The following is a 19,996-nucleotide window of genomic DNA, read 5'->3' as shown; positions in this document are numbered from 1 at the left end:
TACATTTTTTCTTTTTACAACTATGAAACATACTCTGAAACAACAACTTTGGGTTGAGTAATAGTCAGGGTAGGCTAGGACTGTGATAGGCTGAATAATAACCCCTCCTAAAGATGTCCATGCCCTAATCCTCAGAACCTGTGAATATGTTACCTGACATGCTAAAATGGGATTGTGATTGAGTTAAAGATCTTGAGATGGGGAGATTATCCTGGATTATTTGGGTGGGTGCAAAGTCATTATAAGGGTTCTAATAAGAGGGAGGGAGAAAAGTCAGAGTCTTAGAAGATGTGAGGATGGAAGCAGAGGTCAGAGAGAAGAGAAAATGATATGCTGCTGGCTTTGAAGTCTGAGGAAGGGGCCATGGACTAATGAATGCAGGTGGCTTCTAAGCTGAAAAAGGTAAGGAAACTGACTCTTCCCCAGAGCCTCCAGAAAGAATACAGCTCTGCAGACCCATTTTTAGACTTCTGACCTCCAGGGCTGACCGAGAATGAATTTGTGGTGCATTAAGCCACCAAGTTTGTGATAATTTGTTACAGCAGCAATAGGAAACTAACATACATGCTCTGAAAAGACAACTTTTGTGTATATAGTGGTCAGGACAGGCTGAGTTTTATTGTAACCAAGCTATTCCTAAATCTCAGTGGCTCAGATCTCTCTCTCTCTCTCTCTCTCTCTCTCTCTCTCTCTCTCTCTCTCTCTCTCTCTCTCTTTCTCACATACACACACACACACACACACCCCATGTCTGACATGAGTTGGAGAGGCTTCTGCTCCTCATACTCACTCAGGGATCCACCAGCTAGTGATGCCACCATCTCAACACATGGCTTGAAAGTCAGGGGGCCAGAATTTGAACCAAAGGTTTGACTTGAAACTATTAGATGTTCAGCATTAACTATCACACTACATTCTGAGTTCATGAGCCAGAGAAGTATAAAGAAACATGGAGGCAATTAAGCTAGGAGTCATTGTTTCAAATTCTACTTGGAATAAAACAGGGGGTTTACCAATAAATAAAATAGCCACCACTAATCTTAACCTCCCCGTGAACTAGAACTTCTCCTTTGCTGTCGGGTATAAAAAAACCTTTGAATGTCAGAAGTCACATTGGTAATTGAAGCCTCTCTGATTCAACCTATCATTTTACAGATGAAGATTCTGAAGATTTGCCCAAAGTCACACAGATTCACTGCCAGGGCCAAGATTGGTTCTCAAAACAACACTTTCCCTACCTGTCTGAGTGGGAGAACAACCAGAGAAAAATAATTCACGTCAGTCTTTGAACCATTTTAATAAGATATACCCAGTATTATTATTCCAACTTTACAGATAAGAAAACTGAGGTTCAGGGAGTTCAAGTCCCAAGAGGTGGAGCCTAAACTTGAACCTCTGGAACCCCTGCCCATACTCCTAGCCTGTATTGCACTGTGTCTTCTGGGGGTATAGGGTCCTCTCTCACCCAGTGCTGGTAGGAAGGAAAGGCAATAATTGGGATTTCTTCTCTTCCCTGATAGCCCCCAGCTCCACTGCACTCCTGGGTTAGAGGACAACACAGCAAACATTCCCAACAATACGTCGATACATAGAATAGTCTCTCCTGTCCGTCTTGTGAAGCTAAAAGTCAGTATCTCTTCAGCACTGGTAATTACCCCATAAGGTAAGGAAGAATACCTTCATCTATTGATTTTGAAAGAAGTTAATTGGAAAGTACTCCAACAGTTGCAGCTATATTTTGAAACAACTTTTTAGATGAAGGGCATTGCCAGGTTCATTTTCTGCTGGGAGATGCATTACTGTTTTTCATTGTGAATGTATACCATGAAGCGATGTCTTTTCTGAAAGAGAGACTTGAAAAACAGTAAGAATGTTTGGCTATGCCATTTCTTCCCCTGGGGGTTGTAGAGTTGTATATGGTTAAAAACTACTTCTGTTTTTTCCAAGCAGAGACTCTGAGGGAAGTTGTGTCCTTGGGTTTCATGGCGTTGGTGGGGTGGGATGCTTCTCCGTTTACAGCTAGCTCTGTACTTTCCACGGGCTGACACTACTATTCCAGTGTTTCTGGGAGACAGGAACTCTTACAGAACGTGTCTTTTAAACCTTCAGCTGGGTTTCAATCCCAGTGACGGTACCTACTGGCTGTGTGACCTTCAGCAAGTTATTCAACCTCTCTGGGTCTCTCAGGGGGAACGCCGACCTGCCTCATGACAGTGCCTACCACACATAGAGCTGCTGAGTTTATCCGTATAAAGCACTTGGAATCATGCTTGATCTACATGCACAGACAAAATATCAAATAGGTATTATTAAATACACTAAGAGTTAAGAAAATTGGATCTCAGAAAAGATAAGTGACTTGTTCAAGGCCACATAACAAGTAGATGACAGACCTAGACTCAAATCCAGGGTCTTTTAACTTAAAATTTTTTTAAAAACATCTCCAAGATGTCACTCATTATGATCATGATAAAAAGGAACCAAACCAAGGATTAAGAATGAGGACTCCGGAGTCTGTATTTAAATCTTGACTCTGCCTTACCTTCCTTTCAAATGGAGATGAAACAGTTATAGAGAAGAGTGAGAAGTAAAACTAACTTTTTCCAGTATTATGATCCAAAATTGCTTAATTATTACTTATGAAGCATATTATTTATAACTCCTCTGTATTTAGTATGTCCTAACAAAATGTTAGGATTCATCTTTAAAATCGCTCCAAGAATTGGCTATTTTAGATTTTTACAGATGAGAAAAAGCAAATATAAGCGTCAGTGATCAGGGAAGACTATTGACCATGGTCCTAAGATTATTTCCATACACTTTGTGTTTCCCACGCCAAGTGGTAATAATAAACACTTCTCAGATTTCTTCTCTAAAGAGCTAAACACACCTGTTGTTCTTGGAGTTGTCAAAAGAACAATGTGGTATAAACACCTCCCAGGTTGATGGGGGAAGGGCACTGCACCGAGTATTCACATTCTTTCTCTTAATTAACTTGCTGATAAGGTCCATGTATGGGTTCACTAGGTCTGCCTGAACAAAGTACCCCAGAAGGTGTGTGGCTTAAACAACAGAGATTTATTGCCTCTTGGTTCTGGCGGCTGGACGTCCAAGATCAACATGTCGGCAGGACTGGTTCCTCCTGCCGGTTGTGAGGGAGACTGTCCTTGGCTTTTCTCCTTGAGCTGTAGATGGCTATCTCCATGTGTACAAGGTGTTCTCCCTGGTTCTTCACGTTGTCTCCCCTCTGCGTGTATTTCTGTGTTCCTAGTCCTTCTTTTTAAAGGGATATCAGTCATATTGGGTTAAGCCATCCCTAATGACTTCACTTACACTTGATTTCCTCTGTAAAGAACCTATTGCCAAATAAGGTCACCTTCTGAGGTACCAAGGGTTAGGACGCCAGCATATGGGTTTGGGGGGAAGAGATTCAGTTCAACCCTTAACAGTCCATGTGTTATTACTATAACTTGTTATTTTAGTTTATAGAATTACCTGCCCTTTGAACTCATTGAGCTGTTCTAAGCTCTTTATATAAAACTTGGTTGAGTGCTAAGAGGCAAATATTAACTCTCTTTACAAATGAGGTAACTGGGGCACAAAGTGATTAAGTAACTTGCTCAAAGCTGAACAGCTAGTAAATGGTAAAGCCAGAAACTGAAATCAGTCGGGCTGTCGCAGAGTCTGTGCCTCTGTGAGTAAAACCCTGTCCTTTTTCTCTGGGATCTCATCATCCAGACCTGGGTCTATTCAAAAGGGCTGGGGTCTTACAAGGTAAGGAAAGACCAAATGTGACCAAGGAGCTAGGGAAGGCTTCTCAGGGAGGTGATATCTGAGCTGAGCCTTAAATGAAGTGAAAAGAAGCATTCTGGAGAAAAGAATACGCAGAAAGAACAGTCTGGAGTACAAGGGCCTGGGGCCAGGAGGCTGGAGTGGGAGCACGGAGGGCAGGGACCAGAGCACTTTGGCCTCATCAGCCAGGCTAAGGGCTTGGGCTCTACCCCATGGGCAACGGAGAACCATCGCAGGGGAATTCAGCAGGGGAGTGACATGGTCAGATTCACCAGTTAGAACCATCTCTCCAGTGGAGAAATGTGGGTGCATAGTTTGGAGAAGGGACAACTTGACTAAACAGGAAGGTGACAGGGCTAAGTGCTGGGGTCAGTGTTGCTGGGTAAGACTGGCTGGCACAGCCATCAGCCCTGCAGTTGTGCAAGTAAGCCACTTAACGTTTCTCCAAGACGACTCCGTAGCACAGTTTCTCTGCAAAGATGGAAGTGACATGGCCAGCCTCTGGGGGTTGTCAATAATTGGGGGATCTTCCTTTTTCCCCTTCTCAGAAATTCTCTTGGAAATCACAAGAATCCTTGCTCCCAGTGCACTCCACTCTCCCAAGGACAAGCTCATTGAGGACAGATCGTCTTTTACCATATGATCCTTCACAGTTGGCTGCTCTATTTTTTTAAAAAACATATTACCCTGTCTTTTGACTTATTTATTAAAAATCAGATTATTCAGGGGAAAAAACATTTTCAAATTGCTCTTCAGGGCTTGCTAAGTGGTTTTACAGGCATTCAGGACTGGAGTTCTAGACTCAGCTCTGGCAAAAACAAATCCCATATGACTTTGGGAAAGTCCTGCATTCCCAGAATGTCAGGGCATGACAAGACCTCAGGGGACAGTTAATTCACCTCCCCATGTCAGAGGTGAAGTCCTTCAGTGGCTCCCTTGGCCTGTAGGATAAAGTACAAAAACATTCAGGGTCTTTCAATATCTGGCCCCTGCTTTCTTTCGGGGATTTGATTCTGGCTGCTCTCTCTCTCTCTTTTTTTTAAAATTAAATTAAAATTTTTTTCTGCTTCATCAACTTCTTACTACAGTAGTGTGCTCTGAATTCTCACCCTAACACTTGCTCACCTCTGCTCCTTTGTCCGTTCTGTCCCCTCAGTCTTCTTCTGTCCTTCTCCCCTCTTTCCCAGATGAAATGCTTCCTTCTCCTCCTCTGACGCGCTCAGATGCCAGTTCCTCCAATGCACCCAGGAGGAACCCCACCCTGGGCTCAGCTCCTATTCTTAGGGCTCTCATCAAAGCTTTATCATTCGAGTTTTCACTTAGTTGTACAATTGCCTTGTGTTCTTTACACTCTCCCTTGGGAAACTATGTAACTACATGGCATTTACAACAGGCCCCTTCTCAGAAATTCTAAGATAGGGCCTGACTCCCAGAAGGTGTTTGGATTATCTATCAAATAATGACAAAGTGGGGCCTAGTGATCTGCTGCCTCAGAGTTTATTCTCAAAATTAATAAGCACATTTATGGAACATCCACTGTATGTGAGGCACAGTAAATAAGTGTGTTGTCACTTTTCCCCTGTGGGAGTCAAGTTTACCCATCTCTTACATGGGACTTATTGGGTTTGAGAAATCTCCCAACTCTTACATTTTATTATTCAATGACTTGTTCAAATCACTTGACTAATAAGAGGCAGAATTAAATATAAATATAGGTCTTTCAACTACAATTCCAATTTTAATTCATCAAAATTCAAGTACCTTTTGTAAGCGTCTCAGCTGAAAAACATTCCCAGCTCAAACATGCTATGATTTTCTCTTGCCAAGACTGTGTGACTAAGTAAAAACTTATCTGGCTGAGGGAATGCACTAGGGTAGAAAGTCACTCTCAGATTTAGAAAAAGAAAAACTCTCATCAACCTCGCTCTGTTTGGGTGTCTAAACTATACAATAAAATATATTTTTGTAGAATTCCTTTGAACCTTAGTCTATGCGAGAAAATGATCCATTTTTTTTTGTAACTAAAAAGAATGAAGGATATCTAATTGTTCAGATATCCATTGATGTAAAACTAACCAATCCCAAACGGAGTGACCTAAAACAATAACCATTTTTCAATATCACATGATTTTGTGGGATAAGAATTTGGGCAAGGCTCAGCTGGGTGAGTCTTCTGTTCCCCAGGGTGGTGATGAAATCCACTCAGTGGTATCTCTCTGGTGGGTGGGCTGGTCTGGAGGGTCCTGCTTCTAGCCGTTCAGGACTTAGCTCGAACTGTCAACCAGAGCGTCTACATGAGGTGTGTCCAGCATGAAAGCCTGAAGTGTAGACCTCTTATACGGGGGCTGAGGGCTGCAAGACTGAGTGTTCTCATGAATGAGGTGGAAGATGCTTGGCTTTAGTGACAGATTCGGAAGTCATGTTATGTCACATGTGTCACACTCTATTGGCTAAAGCAGTCACAATTCTGCTCAGATTCAAGGGATGGGAACACAGACTCTACCTCTTGAGGGGGGGAATGTCAGAATGCATAGTCAAGTTTCAAAACCGTCGTTTAACATATACTCAACACTGTGATGCACTCAACATTATGCTGCATAATGAAGATTTATCTTAATCACACCTCTTGCCTTGCCTTGGCCTCTCCCTTGCACTCTACACCCAAATATTCAACTGCCTACTTGGCCCCTCACCACACCTTACAACTTACTGTGACTAAAACTCCCTTCTGATCTCCTTGCAAACCTGTTCCATCTTAAATTGTCTCATTAAAGGTCAACTCCATTCTTGCAGGTTCCCAGGCTTCACACCTAGGAGTCATTTTCTTTCATACTTTTTGACCAATCTATCAGTAAATCCTATTGACTCTTCCTTCAATATATGCCCAGAATATGGCCTTTTCAAGCCACTTTTAATGCCAGTATTCTGGTCTGAGCCACCATGCCCTCTTGCTTGGGTTATGAAAATACCCTCCAAACTGGTCAGCCAGCTTCTAACCTTCCTCTCTCCCTATCGTGTTTTCAAAACAATAGCCAGATGATCCTTTTACAATGTAAGTTGGATCATTCCACTGTGCTACTCACAACACTCAGGTGTGCTCAGTCTCAGGGCAAAATCTGAAGTTCCTACAATGGCCTCAAAGGCCCTACATGAGCTGATTACTACCTATGACCATTCTCTTTCTTTGCTTCCTCTGCCCAAGCCATTCTGGTCATTTTATTTGTCCTTGGACACACCAGACAAGCTTCTGCCTCCAGGCCTTTACATCTGCTGTAATCTCTCTGCAGAATGTTCTTCCTTAAGACATCCATGTGATCAACTCCTGTACCTCCTTCAAGTTTCTGCTCTAATGTCACCTGACATTGATGCCTTCCTTCAAACAATCCCATTTAAAAAGGCAGCCTCTCCTGCTGCCTCACCATCCTAAACCCTTCCCTGCTTTATGCTTTTACATTGCATTTACTGACATTTGACCATACACCGGGGGTGCCAAAAATATATATATACAAGTAGACACTTTGGTCAACGTTGCTCAAGCAATAGTTCGCCGTAATCACAAGTGTCTGGACGCTGATAGGAACCACTCTGAGCACCTCTTGTCATCGCAGAAGTCAAATGTGACTTGTATTCATCTTTTGTTATCGGTATATATTGAGTATTACAATTGTAATAGTTGTTTTCCTTTCTTAAAAACGTGTATACATTTTTTGGTACCTTCTGTATATATGTATAATATATATGTACATTCTATATTACATATATAGATGTGTGTATATATATACATATTACATATATATATAGTCTTCACTAGAATATATGTTTTATAAAGGCAGGCGTTTTTGACTGGTTTGCTGTGGCATCTGTAGTACCTAAATAGGACCTGACAAAACAATGCAGGTTTTATATATGTATACATATATATGATGAGTATTTTGTTGACTTAAAAAAATTAAACAAAATCCTCCTTTTAAAATGAGAAATGACCCATATTTCTCTTTTGATTTTTCCCTTTCCCTAGCAGAAAATGGTGTATGAGCCATTAGCTTATCTCATAAAACTGTTATTAGCTAACACGCCCTTCTGTACACTGTTCTCTACATTGCCTAACGTTCCACCTGTTTTCCTGTTGTAGTCCTGGCTAGCAATGCCTGGCTTACAGTTGGCATCAGTATTTGTCACTGGCAAATCTAAGCCCATGCTCCAGCCTTGCTCCTGAGCAGCTGAGTGACACAGAGCAAGTGACAACATTCTGACTCTCAGTTTCCTCCCCTATAAAAATGGGGCTAATCGCATGGATCTCACTGTGTTACCATGTAGATACCCTGAAATAGTGGACACCAGTGCACATTCTGGAATATCAGAGAGGGCAAAATATAAATCCGTTTCTTTTCCCTACAATCACACAAAACCTACTCAGCCTCACATGTTCCTATCAAGGAGCAGCTTCTCGAAAGTTCCTAAACTACAAGGTCGGGGTGAGAGAATTCAGAGGAGGGAAGATGGAAGCAATACCAGCGGTGCCCTTGCTCACTCTTTCCCAAAATTCAGCTGGTGGGACTGGCGTGATCTGCCACAGAGAAACACATGTCCCCCATAACCTGGGACACAGGGTGGGGAAGAGGGGCGACACTGCAATAGGTCCTCTGTCTCAAGTTAAGGCCAAGCCGTTGGGAGGGAAAATGCGTGATTCACATCAGAAAACGGCTTAATTCCAAATGCATAATAGAGAAGATATGGAAGCAAAACCCAGCTCTACTCCTCTTGGAAAGAAACAGATTTATTGAAGAGGGGAATAGAGGAGATGGAAAATCGGAGAAGGAAAAAGCAAGATGCCCTCAGTTAGGTGATGGAATTCTCCAGCTGTGCAAATAGCATGCTGCCATCCAAGGAGAAGGGAATTACGCCTGGCTTTATGCTGGGCACGACCCCCAGGTCATCTCCATTTCCGCAAGTACCTCCGGTAATCTCACAAACTTGTTATTCTAGTAGTACACTAAGTCTTCACTAAATGACATTGATAGTTTCTGTGACTTTAAACAAAATAACGACGTGTTATGTAACAAAACCAATTTACCAGGCTGATCGATATAAACAAGCGTTAAGTTCCTACAGCATCCCACCAATGTTATAAAGAAAAGACCTTTAAGGAAACTTGCTAGTAATCCTATTTTAGGAGCCAGGAAGCCTGGGGCTCAAGAGGATGAACTCACTTGCCTCAGCCACACAGCTAATAAGGAGCAGAGCCCACTGAAAAGCCACAGCTCTGGGCTCTGCCCTCTGCCCCGGGATGCCCACTACTCACCAGGAAGACCACACAGTACACAAGGGCAAACCGAGAGAGGCCAACAGGCACTTAGAAGGGCTGCGGGACTAGGGTAGAAACCTAGCCTGTGGGATTTGAGCTAGGATCCCTCGTGCCACCGTTCCTGAGGGCCTCTTGTCCCTTCCCCCTCCGAGGGGCACGGAATGCATCCCTGCTTAGTGCCCCCTTCCCTGGAAGCAAGGCCAGTGTGAGCAGTGCTGCACTGACACAGAACGTGTTTGTTCCTCTCCAGGAAGCAGTATGCACAGCACAGCCTTTCCCCACAGCTCTCCTTCGGGAGGAACTAATCCCAGCAAGACAGGACACAGAAAGCGACGACCAGACGCCTTACCCCGTCCATGGCTTTCCTCTGAGGCAGAGTCTGGAGGCAAAGCCAGCTTCCCGGAGCTGGATCCTGGGCCTAAGGGTCCGCTTTGTTGTGCCTGCGCCGGCCAGGAAGCAATCACTTTCCGCGGCCGGCCCGGGACTTACCTGAACCGGGCTCCGCACCTGCCCCACCTGGGCGGCGGCTCCTCCCTCTCCCCCGGCTACAGCGTTCCCGCCACAGGCCGTAGGCACGGAGGCCTCCAGCCCCCAAGCTTCGCGGGATCCGGCACCTGCAGGGGGTCAAGGGGGGGCCCCTCTGGCCAAAGTCCCGCTGACCCCGGCCCTTGTTAGCAAGCGGTTCTCACCATTTTTCTCCAGCAGGCTGATCCGACGACCGTCACTCTCCAGGGGAGTTCACTTTGTGCCCCAGGCTGGAGGCGCAGATGAGTTAATGAGGAGTGGGGGTGGCAGGGCTCTTGTTAGTACATAACACTCAACTGGACAATGTAATCTCCACTAGTAACGGCCTCAGCGGCCCATCCCTGCCCATAAGGATGGCTGTCAAGAGGACAGAGCGTTCCTACACTTGCAGGGAGATTACATGGAAGCCAGAAAGAGAGCTGCTGTAATGGAGCATCTGGTTTTGGCCAGGCATTATCCAAGCACTGGGATACATTATTATATTGAAATCCTACCATAACCCATTTTCCCATTTAAAGGATGAGGAAACAGGCTCAGACAGAGCCTATAACCTGCCCTTGGTCACATAGCTAGGAAGTAGAAGCATCAGGATTTGAACCCAGGTCTAGCTGACTCCAAAGTGATTTTGTTATCATGGGATTTTTTTTTTTTTGCTTTTGCTTTTCTGAGACAGAGCTGGTGCTGGAAACCCAAATCTTAGTTCCCACTTCTCTAAGATGTCACACCTGTCCTGAGGGCTGGGGGCTACACATAGCCTGCACTGCACCAAGCGTGGTCTGTGTGACTTGTCTTGCTTCGTTAGGGCCAAGTTCAAGAAGTGAAAAGCCTCTCTTGCCTTGTGCAAGGAAGAGGAGGTGGAGGGCAGGTGAGGAAAGCCCACCTGTGTCCCCATATCTGGCTCATCATCACAGTTGTCAGGGAATCTATTAAAAATGCAGGTTTCAACACGAATCAGTTCTTCTGGTCTAGAGACTGGGAACCTGGATTTTAAATAAGCTTTTTAGGTGAGTGTGTTTTAATAACTAATGACTCACAGTAAGATATAGCTTTTTTATCAGGCCACAGCACAAAGCACACACACATACATTAAAATAAACATTTCTCAAAACAATAATTACTCTTATTGTGTGTATGATCACGCTGTTGTTTTCTATTCTCTTGAGCCATGACATGCCATTCAATAAAAAAAATCAATGGCCAGCACACTCCACTACGTTGATTTCATGACTTACAGTTTGATCCAGGCTGCCCCGTGGACTCTGCTCACAAATAGATTGGGGCCCCTCTTCTCCAAGTTAAGTGGGCGGACAGGCCAAAGTTTCTCTGTAACTTTCCCTTACACCCCTGTCCTCACCATGGTCAAAGGCGAGAGTTGTTGCCTTGTATACATTTATAAATGACATAATGAGGAATCCTCTGCAGAAGCTCTCAGGAGCCCTTGGAGCCCTCCCAGCTCCAGCTGATAATTTGGGCTGTCCAATTCACTTTGCTCTTAATGCAAGAGCTCCCCCTGGTGGCTTCAAGCCGACCTGCAAAAGCGGAGGGGGGTGGAGTAGGTGGGAAGGGCTCGCACCTCCCTAGACCTGGCAGGACTGTGAGCGCTGTGCTTTTTGGTTCGGTTCAGGACCAATTAGAAGAGTACGTCATGGGATGCAGTGAGCACTAATTACTGGTAGAGATTAGGGGTGCCTTGCAAGTAGCCTTAAGAACCCTGACTCCTGGAACTCCACAGGACCCCCTGTTATTATTACCTTAGGATCCTTTAGGTACTTAACTCCATTTCCCTATTAGCTGTTGGCCTTGGGAATGTCAACAAACCCCTCTGAGAGGTCCGTGCCTCATTTGTAAAACTAGGAAAGAGGGCTGGTAGTGTTGGCTTAAGGATTAATGTGCCACGTGAGAATCTCTATAGCATTTAGCACTAAATAGGCCCCAAAAGTCAGTTCCTCTCTTCCTGTTCCCTCTCCTCCTTAATTAATGGTGGCTGTGTCAGTATCAAAAGGCACATGATACACTTGAACGTACAAATGAAGTAGCGGTGTTTTATTTCCCTGTAATGATACCAATTTGCTTGTCAGCGCTTATCTCATGAGAATCAGGTCCTTGCACCCAGCTTGATATAGGAGATCTCAGACATGCTTCCCTGAAAGGGTGGGGGCAGAAGAGTCAGGCCCAAAGTGCAGCCATTAAGGGAGCGTTCGGAGGTGGAATTTAGTGTTTCACCCAAGTTTAGCCAGATCTTGTTACACCTTAGGAACAAGTAACTCACTTGGATACACACGTTTGGGATCCCATATATCTGCAGGGTACTTTGGTAGCCTGTTGCTAGCCTCAGGTCAGGATGATTTTCCCTGTGATCTCCACTTCATCATGGACATGAAAATGCTTGGCCAAGCATCCACTGCCTACCGGGAACAGTGCCCCAGACCACGCAAGCATCACCTTATGTCGTCCTGATCTTGATTCTCAGTTTCCAGTTGAGGAAACTGAGGCACATATGAGTTAAGTCATATGTTAATGACTTAACTCAGGGTAACACGATTAGCAAGGAGAAGAGCACACATTCTAAGACAAGCAGTCTGGCCCACACTCACAACTACTCTGGTTGCTTTCATTGAAACCTTAGAGAAACACAGAATGAACTCACAGAATCTGAGAGCTTGAAGGGTTCTTTGAAGCATTTTTTTTTTTCAAACTCAAATTCAGAAGAAGTCATTGAGAAAGCTTAGCAGATACCTTGGCTGCAGTTAGGCTCAAAATCTTCTGGCCCCCAGCTTCAGTTTCCTTCTGGTAAATGGGGATGATGTGGCATACTTTCCAGTAAGAACCCTCTATTCTTTGGCATAGTGAGCAGTAGAAACCCATATTTCCAGCATAGTCTCGATGCTTCCAAACCTTACTTTCAGTCTCAGATACTGCATATAGCTTTTCAGTGTTTCCATTTATGTCTCAGTCTTTCATTTCTTGGCAAACACATTGCTTACACTGCATCATAACTAATGGTGTGTAGCAGGATACTCTGATGGAAAAAAGGATTTTAAAAGTATCTGAAAATCATATGCAGTCACCTCTTTCTAGGGTAAACTTTAAGCACTATATGTTATGTGATGACAAAGCTGGAGCAGGCAGATTGATTGTCAGAATTAGGATGGTGCTGCTAGAGTAACCTATTATTAATATTAAAATTCTTATTGGTTACATTAATCATTTCGGAGGATTTCCAGTGTAACGTGTAATTTATTTATGTATAATTTATATCCTGACTACTTTCAAAAGGGAGAGAAGAAAAGAGGAAAGGAACTTAAATTTATTGAGAGTCTACTGTGTAATGAGCTACACCGTTTGCATAGATTTTCTTTTATTCCCCATGACAAAATGGTGAGATAAGAGATGTTATCCCTAGTTGACTAGTGGAGAAAATGATGTTTAGGAAAGTCAAAGCAAATGCCCTGGCCATGCAGAGGACAGGTCTGATTCTCCATCTGGACTCTGCCCTATCCCACCCCATCTATTGTCCCTGCCTCCATTCCCTGCTGCCCCCAGAAGGACTTGAGGGAGTGGACAATACGAAGGCAAGTAAAATAGGGCAGTGAAAAGTGAAGGTAATAGCTATGGACAGGACAGGACGATGGGAAGGTAGGAAGGGATGGATAAACAGTGTAGAAATACGGGATGGTTACTACAAGGTATACAATTGTTTAAAGATAAATAATTTAAGGATAAAATTATCTTAGGATGTATGTGCATTCAACAAAGGGTCTGCTTCCTTTTTTCCCAGTTTGTGAAAACTGTAATCCAGCTGATTTCTCTTTTGCCTGGAAGGAAGCGCCCATCTCAATTTTGTGCTTATCGACGTTATCATCTTAATGGTATATCCTAATTTAGTAAGAGCTTTCTTGAAGGATGCTAAGCACATGTGACCAAGGCACGTTGCTTTGCTTTTAACAACCTGCTAACCAGCATCTGAAGACCTACTTTGTGCCAGGTGCTGTACCTGGAGCTGGGTGGGTAGTAACCCCTTAGGTTCTTGTAAGGACACAGTTTTCCTCCACTAATGCCAGTTACATTAGAGATGCGTCTCTCAGATGGATTATTATGATATTTGCAGATCTGCTTATCTTGTTGAGATCGAAAGAAGACCCCTAGGGACTCATTCCCAACATCAGCTACTCTTATGTCCTATCATCCAGAAAAGTGGGTCCTCAGGTGGAAAATTCAAACAGGGAACTCTCTTTCTCCCTTTGGGTATTGTTTTTTCTGGGTCTGGACATCAAGGCATGGTAATACCACATGGCTGCAATGCTTGGAGGCTCAAGCATTTCTTGTGAGGAATCGCTTTTCTTGTGAGGAGTTGGGGAGGTATATCTTCTCTCCTCCACCCTTGTACATATCCTCCTCTCTTTCTAACTGCTCCCTCTCAAATGCCATGCTTATGTTTTGTGGACTTGAGACATGTGTGTGGGCATTCCTGGGGAGCAGGAGTCAGATGACCACTGACCTATGGCGGCAGGACAGGAGTGTGGCAGGCAGGTGGTCTTAGGGAAGACTCAGCTAAAGATACATAAATTCCATTTTGCAAAAAATAAAAATTAGCCTTTGGTAAAATCTAGTATAGTTAGATATTTAACCTCAGCTCTGGTGTAGTCAAAAAGTGTAGTCAATCTAAAATCTTTGTCCATATTTGGGATGGAATGTTAACTAAACGGAGAGGGAGAGCAGTGTCCTCTGAGAACACGGCTGCAGGGAGAGCATAGCTGCAGGATTGATGGAGAGACTCCACAGGGCTGCTGAGCCTGGAGAAAAGGGGACAGAAGACTGAACTTCCTGAGATCCCACTGCCACTCTTCACATGTCGGGGGCTTTGGAGGTTTTTTTTATTAAAGGAGGTAAGATGGGCAGAGATTGGGGTAAGGTCCAGTGCTGTTAACCACAATGCCACAGGTGGTCACCAAGCTGAAACTCATAGGGGAGGCATCGTTGCGACTTTAAGGGAGGGATGGTATTAGCTAATTAGAGAAGAATTATTGGCAGCATCTGAGGGATGGATTTCAACACCTAGGGAAAGAACAAGCAGTGCCTAGAAAAGGGATCAGGGCATGTGGCAAACAGATTAAGACCCTACGGAGAAAGAAGAGTGAAAATCAAGAATAGAGGCAGATGAGAAAAAGGAACCCTCATACACTGTTGGTGGGAATGCAGACTGGTGCAGCCGCTATGGAAGGCAGTGTGGAGGTTCCTCAAGAAATTACGAATAGAATTACCATATGACCCAGCAATCCCTCTCCTGGGTATCTACCCAAAAAATCTGAAAACATTTATACATAAAGACAAGTGTGCTCCAATGTTCATTGCAGCTTTGTTTACGGTGGCCAAGACATGGAAACAACCAAAATGTCCTTCGATAGATGAATGGATAAAGAAGTTGTGGTACATATACACAATGGAATACTATTTGGCATTAAGGAAAGATGATATAGGAGCATTTGTGACAACATGGATGGATCTTGAGAATATAATGCTAGGTGAAATAAGTCAGACAGAAAAAGCAAAGAACCATATGATTTCACTGATATGTGGTATATAAACCAAAAACAATAAAAGAACAAGACAAACAAATGAGAAACAAAAACTCATAGACACAGACAATAGTTTAGTGGTTACCAGAGAGTAAAGGGGTGTGGGTTGTAGACGAGGGTAAGGGGGATCAAATATATGGTGATGGAAGAACTGACTGGGTGGTGACCACACAATGTGATATATAGATGATGTCATACAGAATTGTACACCTGAAATCTATGTAAATTTACTAACAATTGTCACCCCAATAAATTTAATAAAAAAAAAAGAATAGAGGCAGATGATTAGTCAGGGAAGCTAAGGCTGGGGGTGGGGGGCCAGGCAGGCGAGGCACCATGGCACACTGCTGACAGAAATCCATCTCAGACAAGGATGCGCCTGACCATTCTCCCCACTTGGTTCGGAGGCACTTAGGACTCGCAGGCTTGGATCTTGTGGTCAAAGGTGTCCAGACCTGCTCAGGGCACAGCTGGGACAGGCAGGCAGGCGATTACAGGGGACCCGTGCCCTGCATGCACACACCTGTGGACAGATAAATCTAAAACCACACAATTACCACTCCTAGAAATATGGAGAAAGCGCTGTGGAGACACTGTGTATTTGATTTTGGAGCAATGCCAGTTCAACTACCTACTGGCTGTTCCTTTGCCCTAGTGACTTGTGTCTTTGACTCTCAGCTTCCTGGTCTGTAAAATGGGGCTAATAAACTCAACCCCACAGATGGTGCTGTGTATGAAATGACAGAAGGTGTATAAAGGATCAGGCATCGTAATTGACACCTAATATGCACTTGGGAAAGGCTAGCTCTCTCCCCCTCTTTCCTCTCCATAGAGGAGGAGGTGTCTCTCTCTGCCCAGAGGCTTCATAATGGGGAACAAGGCTTGATCTTAGTCTCAAAGTCATTGAGGATGGGGCAGTTTGAGGGGAGAGCACAGCTTACAAGACCTGCCTTCAACAATAAAGTCTCCCATACAGGCCCTTTAGGGGGACAAAAGTTTTAGAAAGCATGGTCTCTACTTTCAGGACTTTCTGTTTCTGACCCTTTGTCATTCTAAAAGCAGCCCTACAGATTTTATATCCTTTTCTGCTTTCATGTCTCTTCCCCGCTCACGAGCTATGTTATCAGAGTGGCCAGCAGCTCAGACTCCACGCTGCCAAGAGCTGGTGCAGCAGCTTGCAGGGAGGTGGGAAGTGGCCAGACTCCACCACCACGCCCCGCGTGGCAGATCACAGAAAACACTGAATGAGGGTGTTGGATGGGTCAAGCCATTAGGCCCTCGTTCAAGTTGCAAAATAAGTCTTTTGTCATTGAAATGAAGGGCTTCCTGGGAAGGGAGGTGGCATGTGTCAAAGAGATCTTGTTTCCCAGAGTCTCCCCGAGCAAATGGGAGGATGCCTTCCGTCTTCCCAGAGGAGGCTGCTTCAAGCCAGGTGGAACTGAGTGTGGAGGTCAGCTATTTATTCAAAGGCATTGGTCACTGTGGCGTTTAATCACCTATGTAAATATTGTTGAATTAAATTACCTCATTTGATGCTCAGAGTCACCTAGCAAAGGGGGTCAGGGTACTTAATAAATCCCCCTTTTACAGATAAGAGAACAGCAGCTCCTAGAGGGACTTTAAAGGATTTGAGCAGAACTAGATTTGCGGGCTGTGGTATGTAGGGAGGAGGAAATAGCTAGGAAGTTTGAAGGAGAGTGTTACAAACAAGAAATTTTGAACCTGGAAACTCCATGCTTGAACTGTCATTCAGCTCACGAAGACTTTCTCTTGACTTCCACTATCATCCATATCCCTAGGCCTTCATTCATTCAACAAATATTTACCTAACCTCAACTAGGGGTTAGGTTAGGTTAGGCTAGGCTAGGTCAAGACACACCGAGAAGAACAAAACGCACTGTCCTCACCACCATAGAACCTGTAGTCTAGTTAAGGAGTCAGGCATTACACAGGTGATCATTACAGGGTTACTCAGACCCGTAAGTGCTGTGAAGAAAAATAATAGGCACTACCACAACAAGGGGCCCTGCTTTGTGGAAGGTGGTCAAGGAGTCTAGGTCATTCCTGAATAGCAGACCTCGTCACTCATGCATGCGCCCAACAAATCCTTATTGAGCACCTACGCAATGTGTTGAGCCAGGCGCTGTTCTCTCTGTTGATTCATATATTCAACTACCCGCAGCACTGCTCACCTGGGTGTGCCATGGACACCTCACACTCAACGAGGCCATAGGTGAACCAAAGACCTGATCCCCTAAACCTGCTCAAGTGGCACCGAGTTCATCCACTTTCCCATGTGGAAACCTTGGACATTCCTGACTCCTACCCAGACTTCACGTCTCAGATGCAGTTGATGGGGCCTCATTCAATCACGTTCGGCAAATATTTACTCTGTGCCCATTCCTGGGCTAGGCACTTGCTATTGTCTGGCACGAAAGAGGAACAATCCTTACCATCTAATTTCCCTTCAGGAAATGACTAGACTACTCAGAAACAGCTGTTCAATCAATGTGCTTCTTTCTATCTCCTCCGGGGGTGGGCAGGGGACAGGGGTGTTATTTTAGGCTTGGGATGCCCCTTGCCTCCAGTCTCCCTTCTCACACCAAAATAGCCTTCTTACCCGAATGATCATCCCCCAGACAAATCTGATCACACACCCCACCATTAAAAACCTCCTCTGTCTCTCCAATGCCACAAGGAAAAGTCCAGAGCCTTTCCCAGGACACAAAAGGATATTCAGAATTGGCCTTGTGGAGCTTCTGCAGCCTTGGGTCCTGTCACTTGGCCCCTACACAGAAGCTATACGGAGTTTCTTCACACCTGGGCTCACCGTGCTCTTTCTTTCCTCGAGATGTTTGCTTATATCATTTCTTCTACCTGGAATGCTGTCCCTGGCATGCCTGCCATCCACCCATACATTTCCCCTTAATCTTCCAGAACTAGTATAGGTGATGCCAGCACTGAGCCTTTCCTGATGACCACAAGCAGGGGGATTTACTCGACCCTCTGTTCCCACAGTTTCCTCATCATTTATCTCATAACCCGATGTAACTAAACAACTGGCCCTGTTTATATCCATGTGATAACATCTCTGAGTCCTCCATACACTCTTCACCCTTCCTGGGATTTCTGAGGATCTTCAAAAAGGGCTTCCCGGGTACCCAGCAAATTGGTGGACAGCGAGAATTGCCACGTGGCATTCACACAGTCTTCCTTTCCAGCCCTGGTTCCTCCTTGCAACGTGGAGGGCCCACACAGGTATTGGAGGAGCCTGACCACTGCCACCCATCACGACAACACTGGTGTCCTCGGGTTTACCTTGCATCAGACAAGCTACAAAGAATTTTTTGTGCACATACTCATTTTAGACTCACAACTAGAAGGTACACACTCACTCCCCTTTTACAGATAAGAAAGGTGAAAGTCAGAGAAATCACACAGGTCAAGGTCACCAGGCTAGGAGGTGTTTAAGCTGGGACTAGCCCCTGGCCTGTCTCACCCAGAGTATGTGTTCTCAGGTGCTGTGCATGGGCCACACAGAGCCTCTGGGCTCTGGTTCAGCCAACAACCTGCCTTTGTCCCTCTGTCCCTGTGTCTGTCTCCCACAAGCATTCAGTCGGACCTTCAAGGACAGAAGTTGGTTCCTACTCATCCTTTTCCTCTATATTTAACTCAGTGCTACGTCTGCAATACCGGTAAATGTTTCCTCGGTAAATATGCTACCTTTCAGGTAAGATTTCATTAAGTTGTACTATTTTCCTTTTCTCACTTTAGTCCTAAGTTCCCTCTCATTTACAGCCAAGCCCATGAGGGGTCAAGGTGATTTGAGAGCAGTGATGGGCTGGAAGGGACAGAAAGTTGAGCTACACCATCCTTTTAGTGTAGCAGAAGCTTTAACTTCCAGCCATTCCCAGATCCCTTCCAAATGCCTGGTTTGTATTCATTCGTAGTCAGGCCTCCAGACGATGGAAATAAAATAACATTCTGGGCAGCACTGAAGAGACCATCCAGCCATGTGCTGGCCTCATGCACAGGGGAGCGTTTTAGCAGCCAGACTTATACTCAAATCTTCCACTTTGGCCACAAACATGCATCTTCCTTTTATCTGCAAATTGCACTGGGCTCCGGGAATCACTGTAAATTGGCCTGGCTCTGGCTTAAGTCACATATCAGACCTGAAGAGTGGAGAGCTAATGAACCCTTCACCATTGTCCTATGGGTCCCAGCCAACAGCCTGGGTTTTTTGGATTCTGCTGTAATCCAAAACTGTTGTAATCTTGACAATCTCACTCTATACCCAATGTCTTCACCATCTGTCAGTGACACAAACGCCATGCCGGACTCAAGTGTGGGTAAACTTGAACAAGGCATTAGGGGTTGGAAAATCCAGCTAAAAGAAGTGAATAGAGCTTGAAAAAAGATATTTTTGGCTATAGAAGGAAAAAGAGACTTACAAGAAGTGCCACGAAAAGTGTCTTACTTGTCATACATAAAACTTACGTACGACAAATAAACCTGGCTGTCTATTTATCCATTCACTGATGTCGTTCATTAAACCAACCATTCTCAACGGCTTGATGGGGAGATGAGCTGATGTTATTGGTCAGGGTCCAGTCAGGAAAGCAGAAATCACCCTAAATGTTTGAAACAGAGGGAATTTAATTGGTTATACCTGGGATGGAAGCGCTAAGGGACCAAAGTGGAGATTGTGAGGAAACTCAGAGATTAGCAACAGCTAGAACACACTAGGCCAGAGGTACAAAGAGGAAGCGATGATGTTTAGGGTCCAGGAGCTGGA

The 19,996-nt window shown here is 44.6% G+C and overlaps 1 protein-coding gene across 1 annotated transcript in view; it reads right to left on the bottom strand.

Moving 5' to 3' along the window:
• Positions 1-19,533, bottom strand: part of FYB2 (FYN binding protein 2) — a gene marked incomplete at its 5' end in the record, with an annotated part of 107,208 nt that extends 87,675 nt beyond the window's left edge. Inside the window, 3 exon segments of the mRNA XM_081058040.1 lie at positions 9,447-9,481; positions 9,484-9,711; positions 19,509-19,533. Of these exon segments, the coding sequence (XP_080914166.1) occupies positions 9,447-9,481; positions 9,484-9,711; positions 19,509-19,533 (288 nt within the window).
• Positions 19,534-19,996: the final 463 nt, after the last annotated feature.

The sequence above is a fragment of the Rhinolophus hipposideros genome (assembly GCF_964194185.1).
Source record: "Rhinolophus hipposideros genome assembly, chromosome: 8".
NCBI classification, from domain to species: domain Eukaryota; kingdom Metazoa; phylum Chordata; class Mammalia; order Chiroptera; family Rhinolophidae; genus Rhinolophus; species Rhinolophus hipposideros.
Note: the sequence above shows the minus strand (reverse complement) of the source record. Positions and strands in the feature narration are given on the sequence as shown.